Source organism: Ambystoma mexicanum, chromosome 4q (assembly GCF_040938575.1).
Source record: "Ambystoma mexicanum isolate Mex_15411 chromosome 4q, UKY_AmexF1_1, whole genome shotgun sequence".
Lineage (NCBI taxonomy): Eukaryota > Metazoa > Chordata > Amphibia > Caudata > Ambystomatidae > Ambystoma > Ambystoma mexicanum.
The window spans coordinates 1191019207-1191035600 of NC_090928.1; the positions used below are offsets into that span (position 1 = coordinate 1191019207).

The following is a 16394-nucleotide window of genomic DNA, read 5'->3' on the forward strand; positions in this document are numbered from 1 at the left end:
AATGAAAAAATGTTTACTTCTGCTTTCATAAAATCCTTAAGACAATGTTCCAAGTACAATAGATGAAAGTGAGGTTGTACCAACAATCGGAGAGTAAAAGCTCCAATCTATCAGATTTCGCAATCCAGCGAAGTCGGTAGATAGTGTACTGCATGAGCAGCGAGGCAGAGGAACCCAGCGGAACAGCACTCGCAGTGCACTCACAAATACATTTAGCTGCTTGGCTTGCCAAGCGCGGCCCCTTAGTTTGCTGTACATGCCGAGCTTGGAGCCTAGTATCTGGTAGATGAGTGGTATTTGGCCCCATAATTACATTTTCTCCTCATATGGTCAACCTCTAATGTAGCTGTAACGCAAGCCACCATACAGGCTCTTAGTCAGAGAGACTATATACCTTGGTTACACTTATTCATGACTGTCTGACTCTGATGTTTTAGCTCTTTTTACCGACTGGTTTGAGTCAGGGGGCTAGGGACGCCTAAAAGAAAACGATTCTTTTATGGGTTAAGGAGAGGTGGGAATTCAGAGGTTGTGTTGGATTCAAACATGAAACGTATCATTCTGGTTATTCCAGATTCCATGCAACCCTAGTTGATCTACAGCAACAAGGTAGAAGATCAGTGGTTTTTAACGAGAGCCCATTTGAATTCTCTATTTATAAGAGCTAACAGAGTTGGCTGAAAGGGCAATACGTAGGATCCCATCTGTCCTTATTGTTTATCTTCTTCATTTTTAATTGTGCCCACATTACACTTTGTGGAGGAAGCAAATGCTTACCTCTCTACTCAGGCTGGAAAAATCTTCCATGTCGGCCAGCATTAGTTTTTTGCCTCCGAGAAGACTCACCTTGTGTTGCTTGGACACTTTTTTATCGTACTTGAGGAAAGCCTGGAGTGCAAGGAGACACTGTCTGGATACCCTCTTAGAATTTTCCTGACCTTTTGTTGATTCAGTAATGGAATTTGATTTTTTTCTTGTTTGCATTCCTGTGATTTAGTTTATCTGCATCTGTTTGATGGATTTTATCAGAGTAAATGAAGATATAAATTCCACTTGAGATCATGTCCGCTTCACATGCGACATCTAGGAGTACCCAGATGCTGCCTTGCAGCGGATTACCATCCATTGGGACTACAAGTTGTCCCTCATTTGTATATTTTACATTCCTCTTCAGAAAGCTCCAGCCTCACACAGGGAGCTCCTTTCGTCACACACAAAACGTCAGGTCATGGTTACATACGATGCGCCCAGGGAGGACTGGGGGAGCCCAAAGCAGCGGCCTTTACACCATGGCCTGCGTCATTGGTCAGAAAAACAAAAAACCCTTGCATATCCAGCCCTGGAGTTACAGGTGGTGTTCTGGCCACTGAAGCCTTTCGCCTCAGTGCCTTTCATGTTTTTACAGACGACTCAACCATTATGTATCTGGAAATGGAGCAGTATCAGATCAGCAATCTTGTCAGCCAAAGCACAACCCCTCTGGTAATGGCATATTTGTCAGGGGATGTTCCTGTCGTCTTTCCACCTACCAGGCATCCACAACTCCTTGGCCAATTCCCTCAGCGGGAACTCCGTTCGTGTCACGATTGGGCCCTCCGCCACTTTCAAGTTATAGACTTATTAAGAACATGGTGGACATAGACCTGCTTGCCACCCGGACCAGTTCAAATTGGCTAGACTTTGTGAGTGGATTCCCGCAACCAGGCTGCCTGAGTGACGCCTTCATGATTACATGGACAAACAAGTTCCTCTCATGCCTAAAGTCTTGTATGCCTTCATGCAATGGTGGTGCAGACTGACTCTGGTAACCTCTGTGTGGCCACGTCCATTGTAGTTTTCGTTGCTCCCAGCTCTTTAATTATCACCGCCAGTCCAGCTGCTGCAAGTTTTCAACCTCCCTTCTTGGCACTAGGGAGCAGTCTACCTTCACGACCCAGCCTCACTCCACCTTATGGCATAATACTTACTTATGTTTGTCGAGGTATACATGACCTGGGATGGCAGACATCTTGGTGAAAGCTCGAGCTCCCACTGCCGTTTCTTGCTACGACTGTGTGGAACCGTTTCAGAGTTTGGTGTGCTACATATGGCGCAGACACCTTCCACTTCCAACCGCAACAAATTCGGTCTTGTCGGCTCTCTGTGGCATGCAGTGGTCTAGCCCACATCTCTCATATGTTCTCTTGGCTGCTGGTTCCCTCTTAACGCAATAAAACACTTCTTAAGGGCCTGGTTTGGATTTCTGTCAGTACTAGCACTTGCTCCTGCTTAGGAAAACAGGGCATGCAACCTCCTTTTTCAGTCTCTATATAGGACAGACCGTAAATTCCTGTCATGGAAAACTGCTTTTTTTGTTGCCATCACCTCGGCCATGTGAATTGTTGACATCCATGCGCTATCCATCTAGCCGCCTTGTCTTGTTTTGCACAAGTCTAATGTCTTGTTGATTAACTCGGTTTGGAACAACTGTACCCACTTTCCCCTCGATTAACCTTTGGTAAGCACTATATTGCTGTTCCAAGCCCTTATGAAGGTCTTCGCTAATATTTGTGTAATTTGGACCCACACCCATCTGCAACGGGCTGTCCAAGCGTTCCATCTCCTGATTGGTTACTGCTTAAGTTTCCCTTTCCTTCACCTAGCCTCTTCCGACTAGACAGTGCCTTAGGCAGATCAGGGACAAGTCGGCTTCTACTGTCTGTGGCGGCCGCGTGTGCTCAGCTATCACTCTACTGTGCCTGGATTGTGATGACTAACAGTACCTCGATTGCACTGAAGTGCAACCCATCACATCTCTGCTGCCTGCTCCTGCGGATTGGATTCCACCTGCCACCACGTTTGTTGCTACGTTGCATGGCAACATGCGAAGCCACACAGCCAGCCTCGATCTTGTCTGCTCGCCGGCTATAACACCTGCCTTTAGCAAAGCCGTGGACAAATCGGTTTCTGCGGTCTGTGGCTCTCCACGTCGGGCCGTGGAGAGTCCTATAATATTCTGGCTCGGACGCCGGTTCCCTTTGACTCTTCCAAATGCAGCTGATTGCATTTCCTCCTGCCCTAACATCACCAGCACAACAAGCGCTCAAGTCTGGATTCTTGGCTGCTTCCGTCTCATGCTGGTAACACTTACATGCTCAATTTTGATGCTGCCAACAGTCTGTGGACAATTCACGCTCTTTCCCTCCCAAGAATTAATCTAATCTCATTTATCCCCCCTGTACTGCAAACCCACTTCAAATTTACCTAGGGTTATGGAACGCCCCATCTCTTTGCAAATTAAGTCTCAGGAAAAGGTCCAAGACTGAAGATGTTTTGTTGCACTTTCTTTGTCTCGCCAAAACATGGATTCCTCATTTTTCCACTGTAACTGCCTCCCTAACCACTGCTGACACTTCATTTTGTCACCTTCTGGTCATGGTTAAGGAACAGGAATTTTATATCGCTTCAACTATGCAACTGTCTTACCTTCTGCAACTATACTCGCTACGTCTTCTTCATTTGTATACTCGCTCAATACTTTCTCAAAACCCTATCCCATTTAATTCCTACTTATCTATTGTCCTCCTGGTAGCCCAAACTCATTCTGTGACTATATTGATAATTTCCTCTCTTCTTCGGTCCCTCTTATACTCTTAGACTTTAATCTTCTCCCCACAACTCACTCATCACTTCCATTTCTTCCTATCCTGGACTCTTATCATCTTTCTCCTATTATGACTCATCACATGTGTCTGGCTCTCATCTTGACGTAATGTTTGCTTTTCCTTTGTCTACTTTAGGTGCGTCATCTCTTCCCGTCTATCTTTCTGATCACGGTCGTCTTCTTACTTCAATTGTTCCTATATCTCCTATACCTCCAGTATCTACCTTCCCTTGTGTACTTTCTCGACGAGACCTGCGCAATTTCAATACTTTATTATTTGCCTCTGATGCAGCTTCTTCCCTTTTTTACCTCACTTTCCTCATCTCTTGACACTTTATATCCTGCTTCTACTTTTACTCCATCTCGCAAACTTTCCCAACCATGGTTTACCACTCATCTCCAGTCGATGCGACGTGCCCTGTGTCAACTGGAGATGCAATGGCTTCGTCATGGACATGACAATGATATCATTCCGAGCGGAAGAGCCCGCCAGAAGTGCCTGCCTGTTACGCCTGGGAGACTGTGGGAGGACTGTTGGAGTCGTGTGCTGTGGATGCCTCAGACTGCTGTTTCCTACATTCATTGGCCGGCAAGAGGTGGGGGCTGCGGCACGAGAGGGATCAATACTGTCTTTCATGGGCGTTGGTCACTGATTCTGTTCCCTTACTTGCAGAGCCCGCGACTTTTTCAAACGCAGCTTCTGCGTTAAAACACTTGGCACACATGCCCTAGCGCGCGCCCGCCCAAGCGGAAGTGCCCGCCAGAAGTGCCTGCCTGTTACGCTTGATAGGCGGCGACACGCTGGCACCCTCGCTGCTTTCACAAGTTGAGTACACCTTAGGGTTGGGCAGGTGGTGAATGCGGCCGTATTTGTATTGGGAAACAAATATAGCCAGTGATAAATCTCAGGTTTGAACAGCCCTATGTGGAGTGAGGCTGGAAGTAGAAGGCTAAATAGTTTTGTAGTCCCGGAAATGTCGAGGCGACGCAAAAGCTTTGAGTATGTGTACAAGCGGCCTTCTGTGAACGGCCTGGGAACAAGGACAGCGAAGGATCCAGGGGTAAGAATGTATGACAATATTTTATCGGCCCCCTTGATTTTCACGCCGGTAAAGAATGCGTTACGCATGGCAATGAAGCATGCCCCTGCCGCCCTCGCCTCCGGAACCCAGCGATTCACTGTTACTGGATAAGGCCCATTCTTCCATGCTATCAATGGGAGGAAAAGTGTCTAGCAAGCAGGAGGTTGCATCTAGTTCTTCCCTGTTTGATAACATTCCTGAGAAAAACATAAGCAATGCCCCACTATCCTTCTTCTAGATTTCCTCTCGGTAGATACTGAAGTGCAGAATATGTCTCAATCTCAACACATACATGAGATCTCCCCCTCACAAAAACTGGCAAACAGGGAATTAGAGCTCGAACCGAATGCAATGATATTCTGACACACATCTTACAGGAATTAAAAATACATTCAAGGGGTTTTGCGGAGCTCAGAATACTAACTGAGCGCCAAATAGCAGTCTAAAATAAGCCCGGATATAATGGAATCTTTCCACATAAAATTGACCACACGTTTGCTTGCTCTGGGGATGGTAACGGAAATCCCCCAGAAAACGACTCAGAGGCTAACACTGGGGAATCGAAGCTGAGGGGGCAGGTGTCCACACCTCCGACTTCCGCCCCTATTTCACCGGAGTCTGCTTCCCGACAACAAACGAAAGTGACAGGGGAGGGCAAGAAGGGCAAAACCGAACAGAAAAATATTCCTAAAACCAAGAAAAAAAATAAAGGCTCCCTTACGTATGCAAACAGTCGAAGCCAGAAATTTGCAAAACATACTTGGAGAAACTTCATTAGGAAGGAAGTGGATCAAGTATTGACTGCAAATCTGGACGAGGGCGAGTCTCATAGTAATCAGAACAAAACTTGCTTCTCTCCCGCTAATTCCCTATCAGAGGAAAGGTCCCATAAACAGAGTTTGAATAATAAGGAAGATCCGGCTAATGTAAAGACTTCAGCTCGCCCTCTAGTTGAGGGACAGTGGAAGTTGGGAGCAAATGCCTCTATAACTATACCCCAGAAGGAAATATATGGTCTCTTTTTCAAACCCAAAGATACCCCAATAAATGTTGCTGTTGGGGGGGGGGGGTCAGCTAGCAATGGCTGGGAACCGACAAGAGGGACCCCCAACATTCAAAATTGGGGTTGACCTTTTGCCGAGGGATGGGCCTCCATCTTTAGGGGAAAATATGTCAGGGGGATTTCCCGGGACAAAGGAACTGGAGGGTCTCCAGAAATGAGTTGCGGAGAACTGCAAAGAATATAAGATACCAGTAGACGCTCCCCAGAAACCAGTATTGGTGACACCCCAGATCGAGAAAGGATCCTCCGCCCCCACAAACGCCCCCCCCCCTCCCTGCTAAAATGCATGAGGACCTGGCCCTCATGGTTAGTAGAGCGGTGGAAGCGGCGCTCAGGATTAGACTCAACACCGATTCAAAGCCTAGAGCACCTGACTTGGGGAGCCCACTCGACGATATGCTACACCCTAAACGGGACAAGGGGAAACTAAATTTGGAAATAAGGGAAACTCCAGTGGAGATACATGCTATTATATCCCCGTTAGATGGAAACTTGGGAGACCGTTTTGCCACATGACTCCCAAAATGTTCCCTCCTTGCCGACCCACGCACAGACAGCTCCACCAAGTGCTCAGGCCCCGCGTGACTCTCTGGACGCTCGGGAGTTGGTGGCAAACCCGTATGCAGGGCCAGGGGGGTCTAATTTAAGATTGCCAAAACACTACATGGAGACAGATTTGAGGGATGTAGTAGGGAGGAAACCGTGCCATATGGATTTTCCTAGCATTCTAATCTACCCTTTATTTGATTGCGGCAAACAACCTGCTCTGAACAGGAATAGAATCTTAACTCTCATCAGTGACATACCGTCGTTGGCGGAGTTGTGGTGCCCTGACATTAAGAGGGTGGACCTTATTCACCCTTACTGCTATGATCATGTTAGGGTTGTCTTCCACTCACAGCTGGTCTTTCATAAACTATTAGCTGAATTAGACCAATTTAATTGAAGGGGCTATGACGTAGTGATTTTTAGTGATGGGTCGAAGCAACCTCCTGAAAGCGAAATAAATGACATGTCTAGAGCTCTTTATCCAGGAAGTTCTTTTCAAACAAGGGGATCAGAGAGTGCATCGGAACAGGAAACAAGTTGGAGATGGTTGGCACTGAGCCTACGAGACTCGATCTCCAAACTCCAATCACTCAAACATTATTAGGATCAGAGAACCCCCTCTCATTAATCTGTTGGAATTCACGAGGGCATTCCTACCTTTCATCTTCCTTTGAGTTAGGCTGTAAATTAAAGTCCAAACATAATCTGCATCCAGGAGTCCTGGATGACTTGCATGGAACAATTTGATAGTTTTGAATGTATACATCCATTAGCCACAAAAGGTTTGGTGGGTCGCCCTTCTGGTGGCATAATTAACGCGATTAAGCTTAATTGTGGGATGGTGGTAAAAGAAATCTTTAGAGGCTCCTTTTGCCTTGGGCACTTTATAAGAAATACGAAACCACCCTGTGCTGCCATACATTTTATTATGGAATGTTTATTGGACTCCTGGATATGATCTGTATGCCCTTTTGCTAAATATTGAGATAACAGTGGAGAATTGTGTGGTGCGTTTCCCAGGGGTCAAATTAATGGTCATGGGTGATTTAAATACGAACATGAAATCTCTGATGTCTGACACAAGAGGACCCACCACATCGTGCCTCCTAATGTAATAATAGACCATTCGGGCAGGAGCATGTCATCCTTTTGTCCATCAGACAGGAAATCCCACTTTAAGGTGTGGAATTGGTTTTTTAAATCCTGGGGCTTAAGATCTGTGCATCAACAGCTAAAGAGCGATGTGGACTATTTAACTTGGCTTTCGGGGGATAAGGTTTCAGCGATTGATTACAACTATACCTCGGAAGTGCTATCCAACTCAGTTGTGCATTTTGAAATATGCAGGACACCAATAAGTGACCATGGCATGCTAGAGCTTGATCGGTCTGTTAGAGGATTAGGTGTTCAAGCCCATATGCCAATGGATGTAGCTCCTAATTTAAGGGGGAATAGGATCATTTAGCATGAGGGAAACGGTGAAGCATGTAACACGCTTTTCAGAAACGTTTTTTCCAGGTCATTGTGCGAGTTTCTCGCAAGCAAATGTTGGTTTACACCTAAAACAGTTGATAGATAAATCGGTGAAAAGGCCACGGAAAACAGATGTAATCAAATTACACGCTCATAAATATGACACAACTGTTAGGCAAGTCAGGATTATACTCCGCAGATTACTAAGGAAATTAAAACTTCTGCAAATCTCAACCATTGCCAGACAGGAAGGGGGAGATACCTAAAACAACAGTATAAAAACTGGTTGCGGGGATATAAGTGTAAAATTTATCAAGCAGATAATGAAGACCTGCTCGCTGCTTTGACGCATAATTCAGCTCGCCAATTTTGGCGACTGGTTAATAGATCGCTGTCACCGATCCAGAACTGCACCCTTAATCCAATAAACGAACAGGTTTGGGTGAAACATATATCCAATTTGTACGCAAAGAGAACACAGTACATTTAAGGTAAAATCTTTAAAAAGTTTCTCATGGAAATGTGATTTCTCCTCCTTGGAAATAAGGAGGAGAATCACATTATCAAGCCCTTTGAGGGCTGCTGGCCCCAATGGTATAACCAACAGCCTAATGAAAGGGGACCCAGATATATATGGGCCAAGGCGCTGGAAATTTTGTTCAAGGATGTCGAGCATACTAAATGTATCCCACAAACGTTGAATATGTCATTAATAGCGCCCATATATAAGAAGGGTGATAGATTGCTACCGGCCAACTATAGACCCATCGCACATTTAGATGCAGACTCAAATCTTTGCCAGCCTGGTACTGCAGCAAATTGAAGATTGGATTTTTGGGAAACTTGATCCTGTGCTCTAACCAATTTGGCTTCAGGAAAAAGTGTGGCACAATGGCTGGCGGCCTTCTTATAAGTCACTTACAAGAAATGGGCTGGAAAAAGGGTTCTCTGCCAGTATATCTGGCAAGTATGGACCTGTCCTTCGCGTTTGATCGTGTGAATCGTGGACATCTTTGTGCAAAGTTGCAGAGATTGGGTATGTCCTTGGAGATTCTGGCGATAATAATTCATGAGGTTTGAGTGTCCAGATCAGACTAAATAATGATGGCCTTCTTTCTGCTCCATTAAAAACCTTTAATGGCTTAAGGCAGGGATGTATTTTTGCACCGACCTTTATAATTTGTACACCACAGACATAGGACCATGTCTGGAAAAGGCTGCATTAGTACAACCCGCTGTGGAAGGCAAAAAATTGAGTTGGTGCTCGTATGTGGACGACTATCTACTATTTGATAGAACCCAGGTGGGGTTACAGCGTCTAATTGCCTTTCTAGCATATATGACTGAAAATGGTCTAGCGGTGAATGCTCTGAAATCAAGCGTCGTATGCTTCACTCAGCACAGAAAAACTGGTTCTTAGATAAGAAGAAGCTGGAAATCAAACAGTATAATCTATCTGGGTTTGTTTGTAAACGATACACCTGAGCGAACACTAACTTTCAATCATTATATGATGAAAGCAAAAGCATGCTCCCTACAAATGCGGATAGTAGATCAAAAGTTTGGGGCTTTTTTGTCATTACCGCTCCTGAAATACTATAAACTCAAAACTATTCCAAAAATCACATATCGTATTGAACTACCATTTATCCTTGGTAAAATGGACCTAAATAAACTGGAATCGTTTCTGCTGCGGAAAATGGTATGGTGTCTTCCCAACTGTGTGCCCTTATCAGCCATAAGATATGAACTTGGGTTACAGTCCCTAAAAAGTATCAATGAATGGAAATGTTTGATGTTATTTCGAAATACTGTAAGTAACAATGGAGCCACCTTATATAATGTTCTGGCCAACCTCTTGATCAAAGGCACCACTAAATCTGTCTTTATGGGAAAACTGGTAGAAATATGCAAAAATCTACTGTAGAAAGTGGGGGCAATAGTAAGCTCTCTTTTACTCAACCCATATAAAGTCAAATTATTGCTAAGAAATTGTGATTGGGCTGGCACAATCGAGAAACTCAATCAATATAAATTGTACGGTCATATGGTGTCATTTTATAAGTGCATGGTCTCGCCTGAACCATATCTCCACTCATTTCCGCAGAAAGCATGGAGAAACTTTTTTGAGATTTCGTTTTAATGTGCTCCTAACGGGAGAAATTATGTTAGTTAGAATTAAGGTGTCTGAGTCAGTAGTTGTGTGTAGATTTTGCAGAACAACTGATCATAGTGAGACACTGACACCTTTTAATCGAATGTCCTGCGTTGCTACAGGAAAGGCAAGGATATTTTAATCGTTGTTTGATGCCTCAAAGGTTGACCTAGATTTACTTTGGAAACGTATGCTGTTTGATAACGAAATTCCTCTGCAATTGGCGGTTGTTCGTTTCCTAAAACTGGAATGTAAATTGGTATAATGAGGCAAATGTAGAACCGTTTTAAAATATATGGCAAAGTAAAACCTGCTTTTTTACGGATCCTTAATTCTTCTCTCTTTTAAAGCAAATGTGATGAAATGTACTGAACTGCTATCTTTGAATTGTTTCTTTTAATCTTTTGTATTAATTTGTGAAGCTTTCTTTGAAACTACATATAAATAAATAAAACGATGATTTCAAATCCTACTACTTGTATGACAACTTGTCTCTTAGCTGATAAGCGCTCTTATTTCTCTGATCTTCATGCTCAGTCAACTCACCCACAGCGTCTTTCAAACTTTTGTCTCGCCTTTTTTCTCCACCTACTCTGGACCCTTCATTTAACTAGTCATAATCTGCCTCTGATATTGCTTCTTATTTCTCTTCTAAGGTGACTTCTCTTTACCTTGCAATTGACTCATCTCTATCGTCCTTAGTTCATCCTTTCCACCTATTCCTCTTCCGGCTGCCTCCATATCACACTTTTCTCTTGTTACAGACACAGATCTTTCCCTTCTGATGGCTCGTGCCCATCCCACTGCTGCACCCTCCGATTCCATCGGCTCGTGTCTCTAAGGTCTATCCTTCTTTACAGTCATATCTTACCTCTTTCTTTGTCTCTCAACTTCAACTTTCCTTTCCTCTTTTAAACGCGCTTCGATCATTCCCATCTTGACGAAACCTTCAGCTGATCCTTCTCTTGCCTCTAACTTTCAGCCCATTTCTCTTCTTACTTATCTGTCTAAACTACTTGAACGCCTCGTCTATCTTCAAGTCTCTTCTTTTTGTTTCTAATAATTTTATTCTTGTTTCCAATCAGGCTTCCAACCTATGCACTCTACTGAAATGGCTCTTCTCTCAGTCCTTAACTCGTTACTCACAAATCAGTATTTTAACATTCCTCTATTCTTGTCCTACTGGATCTTTCCTCTCCTTTTGGTACTGTCGATCACCAGGTTCTTCTAGCCTCCCTATCATCGTATGGTTTTTCGGGTTCTGTCATCTCTTGGCTTAAATCCTATCCATCCCATCAAAGGTTCTGTTTCCTTGGGTCGAACGACCTCTGATTCCTATCCTCTTGCCCACAGTGTTCCACAAGGGTCGGTTTTAGGGACTTTCCTTTGTCTACACTTCTCTTGCAAACATCACTTCCTCATTTGGTCTTTCTCACCACTTCTATGCGGACTTCCTGTCTTTCTCCTTCTTCTGACATTCCCGCTCCGCTTTCCGCATACTTAATGGCCATCAAATCATGGATGGCTACTCATTATCTTACTCTCAATACTGCAAAAACGGAAATACACTTTTTTCTTCTTTTTTCCCCCTCTACTACTATCCCTTCTCTTATTCGTCGTCCTCCTATTATTTCATTTCCTCCATCTCAGCTCTTCTTTGTATCCACTGCTCGTAACTTGGGGCTCTGTTTTGATTCTGCCCTATCTTTTAAACATCATATTTCCATTTCTTCGCAAGCTTGTCTGTATCATTTATTTAACATCAAAAAGGTTCACTCTTTTCTACCTTTGACTCAACTACTTATATCCTCACATCTTTTCACACCTTTTATTTTTCCACGCTCTTTGGCCATCCGGTATCTCGACTTCTTCCTCTAAAATTCATCTTTAATGCTGAAATTAGGGTACTCTTATGCTTGACCATACGTGAATCTATGCCTCCTGCTCTCCACACCTTGGGTTGGCTTCCTTTCCACGCACAAAGTTCAATTTTTGTTCCTTCATTTTCAAATCTCTCTATGGCCTAACTCCCGACTATCATTCCTCATTAGTCTCATTCTACACCCCCTCTCGTGCTCTCCGCTCTAATACTTGGTTCCGATTAACAATTCCAGCTCCTCCCAGTGCACAATCACGTTTTCGTACACTTGCACATCTTGCTCCTTTACACTGGAATCTTCGTCCTCCTTCCATCCCTTTTATCACTTCCTACCCCCGATTTCACAAAGCATTGAAACTACATCTGTCCCAGCAAGTCTGATTTTGTGCATCCTATGTCAAATCTCACGTTTGATTGTACTGTTTGATAAATTTGCTTTGTAAAAGCACTTTGGATTAAGGCGCTATATGAATACTAAATACTATCTACTAGAGCTGTCTGGTTTACCATGGCCCTCCTTTCCGGTAGTCTGCTCATGGACATCTGCAGGGCAGCAAGGTGTTGGTCCTTTCACACCTTCACCAGGTTCTGCTGTGTCGATATGATTGAGTGGTCCTGAGTTCAGCAGGCTGTCTTACGGCATCTGTTCACCTCAGGTGTGCTTTGTCTTTAAGTTTAGCATTATCCTCCTCCCAGCGTGGTAGATCTGAGTGTACTGCTATATAATGTATTCAAACAAGCATGTGAATCTATGAAAGATCCAATGCTGGAGAAGACTTAACTGTAACTCCTGTTCTCTAGGATTGGTATCCTTCATAGATTCACATGCAACCCTCCCTCCTACCCCACATATGGCTCATTTTGACCCTTTTTGGCACTGTCACATGCGTTATAGGTATCTGAAGATGCCCTCCAGGAGTGGAGCGATCGGAGGTACTGCCTATTGGCTGAGGGGTAAATGACCCAAAACAGCACTGAGAGAACATGAAAGTGACTGCAGTTTTTTCTTAATTTCAAATGAAACTGCTTTAATGTTACTGAGGATTTCCAATCTCACGACGGGGTCTATTCAAATAAGCATGCAAATCTATGAGATACCAATCGTAAAGAACAGGAGTTACAGGTAAGTAATTTATTCCTACTGCTGCTTTCAATGTGGAAACAATTCTTGCTGTGCCCGGAATTGGAAGAAGTTACTTTGCGACATCACAGGTATGCACAAGTACTCTCAATTCTAAGATACTTTAAATAACAGTATTTAGTGTGAGACTAGGTTCTACTGCAATGCTTGCAGAAATGCCTTGCGCTAATAATGATTTTCTTTTATTCTCCTTCTACAGTAATTGGGGATCTGAAGAGAAGAGCTATCATAATGGCAACTCTGACCCTCGAGGATTTGGTATGTTCTGAGTAGTTTCTTGAATTTTGACTTTTGTTCCACTAATGGAGAAACTGAGCATGAATCGGGGTATTGCAACTATAAAATGTGCATTTAAAATCTCCTGCAGCTCCTATGACCAAATCTTCAAAACAGTTTAACTTGTGAGAAGTAGGCAGACTTCCCAGTCCTTGATTCTAGTGGTGTGTCCATAAAGTCCTGCAAGTAGTTTGTTTTTCTACTATTTCGAAACTAATTAATAAATGCATCACAGCACAGAGATGGTCCAGGTACTACTGCTAGGTATTTCCAGAAGACTGGTTACGTGTCACACAGGTTGACTGACACCAGAGTCCAGGTCTGGCAGCTCTTATATCCTGTGGCTAATTGTCCATTTTGCTGGTAGCTGTTCTTTTTACGGTGTTATGAATAGTAAAGTGTGACTGCTGATGAAGCACTTTTCTGTTCAGTGCCACAGTCCCCTCCAAATGTTGAGCCTATGAGCATGTAGGGGCAGATGCAGCTTGAGGATGATTTGTCATTGTACATTGAGAAATGGAGGGATCACCGAGGCGTTGTCTGTAGACACTCTGCAAGCCTATACTAGATGTGAGTGTTAGAGGGAGATTGTTCATTGACTTTATCAGCTCCTGCAAACAGTCGTGAGTGCCCTTTGGTTGAAAAGCGCTGGTGGTGCCCAAAGTCACCAATGACTGTTTATAAGGGATGTTGGTATGAGCTAATGAACACATTTTCTAAGGAATCTGGAAGAATAATGGTATTTTCTTACAAAATGGCACAAATAACTTTCCCGTTTTTTCTTTAAAAACCAATAAAATATGAAGACTTGTGTAAGATGAGTGAGGAAAAATGACCACTGATTATTTAGATTGGTGAACAATGTATGAATAAAAAACAGATTAGCAGGATAAAACACACCACAGACGGTACAAAACTTCGTCACAAGTGGGAGAACCCGCTCCCTCCAAGCACCGTTCCCTTATATCCAAAGGTACACATGGAATGGGAGGTCCAGGCAGGGAATGGGATCCTCCTGAAATAATGTTACAAACCGGAAACAAGGCCTCTATCCAAGTCTTTGATTCTAGCTGCGTTCTTACATGTAGGATGGTGTTCTCAGGATGGACAGCATAATGTTTCTTTTGGACCCACTAGTATGGCTAATCTCTGTGTACATGAAAGGAAAGATTGTTTTTGTTAATCACTCGTTTACCTCCTTATGAATGCAGGAAATAAGTGAAGTTGTCTAAAGACATGTGGTTGCTGTGCGTTAACCTCTTTTGGGAGTTATTCTACTGGGATTAAAACCTTTAGAGAACTTGATGTATGTGCTCGGCAGAGATTGAAAACTGTTCTGTTGTTATAGGTCACATTGGGATTGCAGTACCAGACGTGTATGCAGCTTGTAAGAGGTTTGAGGAACTAGGAGTAACATTTGTAAAGAAACCAGATGATGGTGAGTAATTTTCTCTACTCTGTGTTATTAGTGACTTATTAACTTTTCACCATTGTTTTTAAATTCCAGGCCATTTTGAAATGTTACACCATAGTTACAAATCCCAGGATGACCTGTTTGTTACATGGACTGGATTTCTTATTGGGACTACCAATTACTGGACCTCACCAGGGTTAGCCACCCCTTTTCATGATCTTTTACAGAACATGATCAGTTTTGTTCTCTCTTAGATCCGGTTTGATCAACCATTTTTGATGTTAAATCCGCTACAGAACAGGAGTTGTAAGCAATTATTTAGAGGGGGCTAACCTGTAGTGAGCTAATTAGCCACCTATTCCCCCGACATCCCCACCAACAAATTCACATGATTCTGTTATTGGTTAGATATATATTGGATCACACACAGGTGCTGTAATATTTCGCTGTAAAGGAGGGGGGCTGACTGCCCCTCAACAAAATTTTGGGGAGAAAGTCATTTGTTTCAATGCATATTGGTTAGCTCCGGTAAGATCAACCATTTTAACGTTGGGTCTGCTATAGCACAGGTGTTACAAGCAATTATTTAGAGGGGGGTAGGGGGCTAACTGGTATTCTGCTAGTCCCCCCACCTCCCCGATCAAAAATAGTACAAAAACATATATCATGTGTTAGCTCTTCATTAGATCCGGTATGATCAACCATTTTCAATGTTACCTCCTCTAGAGAAAAGGACAAAATAATCCTTAGACATCGGTTAACCTTATTATCTTTCTAGTGACGAGGATGTAATTCATACATGTCTTTGCACAAACATGTATAGGTATGTAGGTGCTTGCAACCTGAGTAATGTGCCCAACTCCTCCACTATAGAAACAATGGATTTACTTATGTTGCCCCAAGCACCCCTGTTTCAGATGTATAATATTGGCATGCTTCTAGCACAGTGATGTCATAAAAGAGCACAAGAGATGGCGCTGGAACCATTTATGAAGGCCTGCCATGGGAATGTGTGTGAAACATGAAATCTGTGGGAGTCATGCATGAGGACATCTTGACACAGATCTTCCACCATGACCACCAGACCCGCCATTGCCACTGGACCAGCAATTACCACCACTACCAGTGGCAAGTAATTGGCATGAAGGAACTATAACCTTCCTGGTGGAATTTCCTAGATAAGTTATTGGTGTTATATTTAAAACCAATATGTTTCACTACTCAACTCCTTCATCGAAGACTTCACAGATTTGGTCGCCACCTTGTCTCTCACACATGCCAACAACTTCTTCCTCGGTGACTTCAACATTCCTGGCCATTCAGCAACCAAATCAATGAAGAAAGATCTCCACCGTCTATTCAACACACTGAACCGCACACAGCACATGAAAGAACCAACTCTTAGGAAAGGTAATATTCTCAACCTCAGCTACACCACACTGCCCACCCTTCATCACATCTCTCCTATACCGCTTGACTTGGACAACCTGGCAATCCCCTTTGAGATTAGTCACACCACACCTCTCAAGCAAACCCATTGGAAACGAAGCAATCAAGCCCTCAGATCAATCCAAAACTTCCCAGTGGAGGCTCCCACAGAGGACCTCCCCAAACTCACCTCACGTGGCCTGATGTACCTCTGACCAACAAAGGCTTCAACTCACTTCTCCAAGAACTCCCTCACAAACATCAATCACCATGCCCAAGTGAAATGGCGCA

The 16394-nt window shown here is 43.5% G+C and overlaps 1 protein-coding gene across 1 annotated transcript in view; it reads left to right on the forward strand.

The window, feature by feature from the left end:
• Positions 1-16394, forward strand: part of GLO1 (glyoxalase I) — a 174553-nt gene that overhangs the window by 126711 nt on the left and 31448 nt on the right. The window contains exons 4-5 of the mRNA XM_069608757.1: positions 13185-13243; positions 14610-14699. Of these exons, the coding sequence (XP_069464858.1) occupies positions 13185-13243; positions 14610-14699 (149 nt within the window). The remainder of the gene's footprint in view (positions 1-13184; positions 13244-14609; positions 14700-16394) is intronic.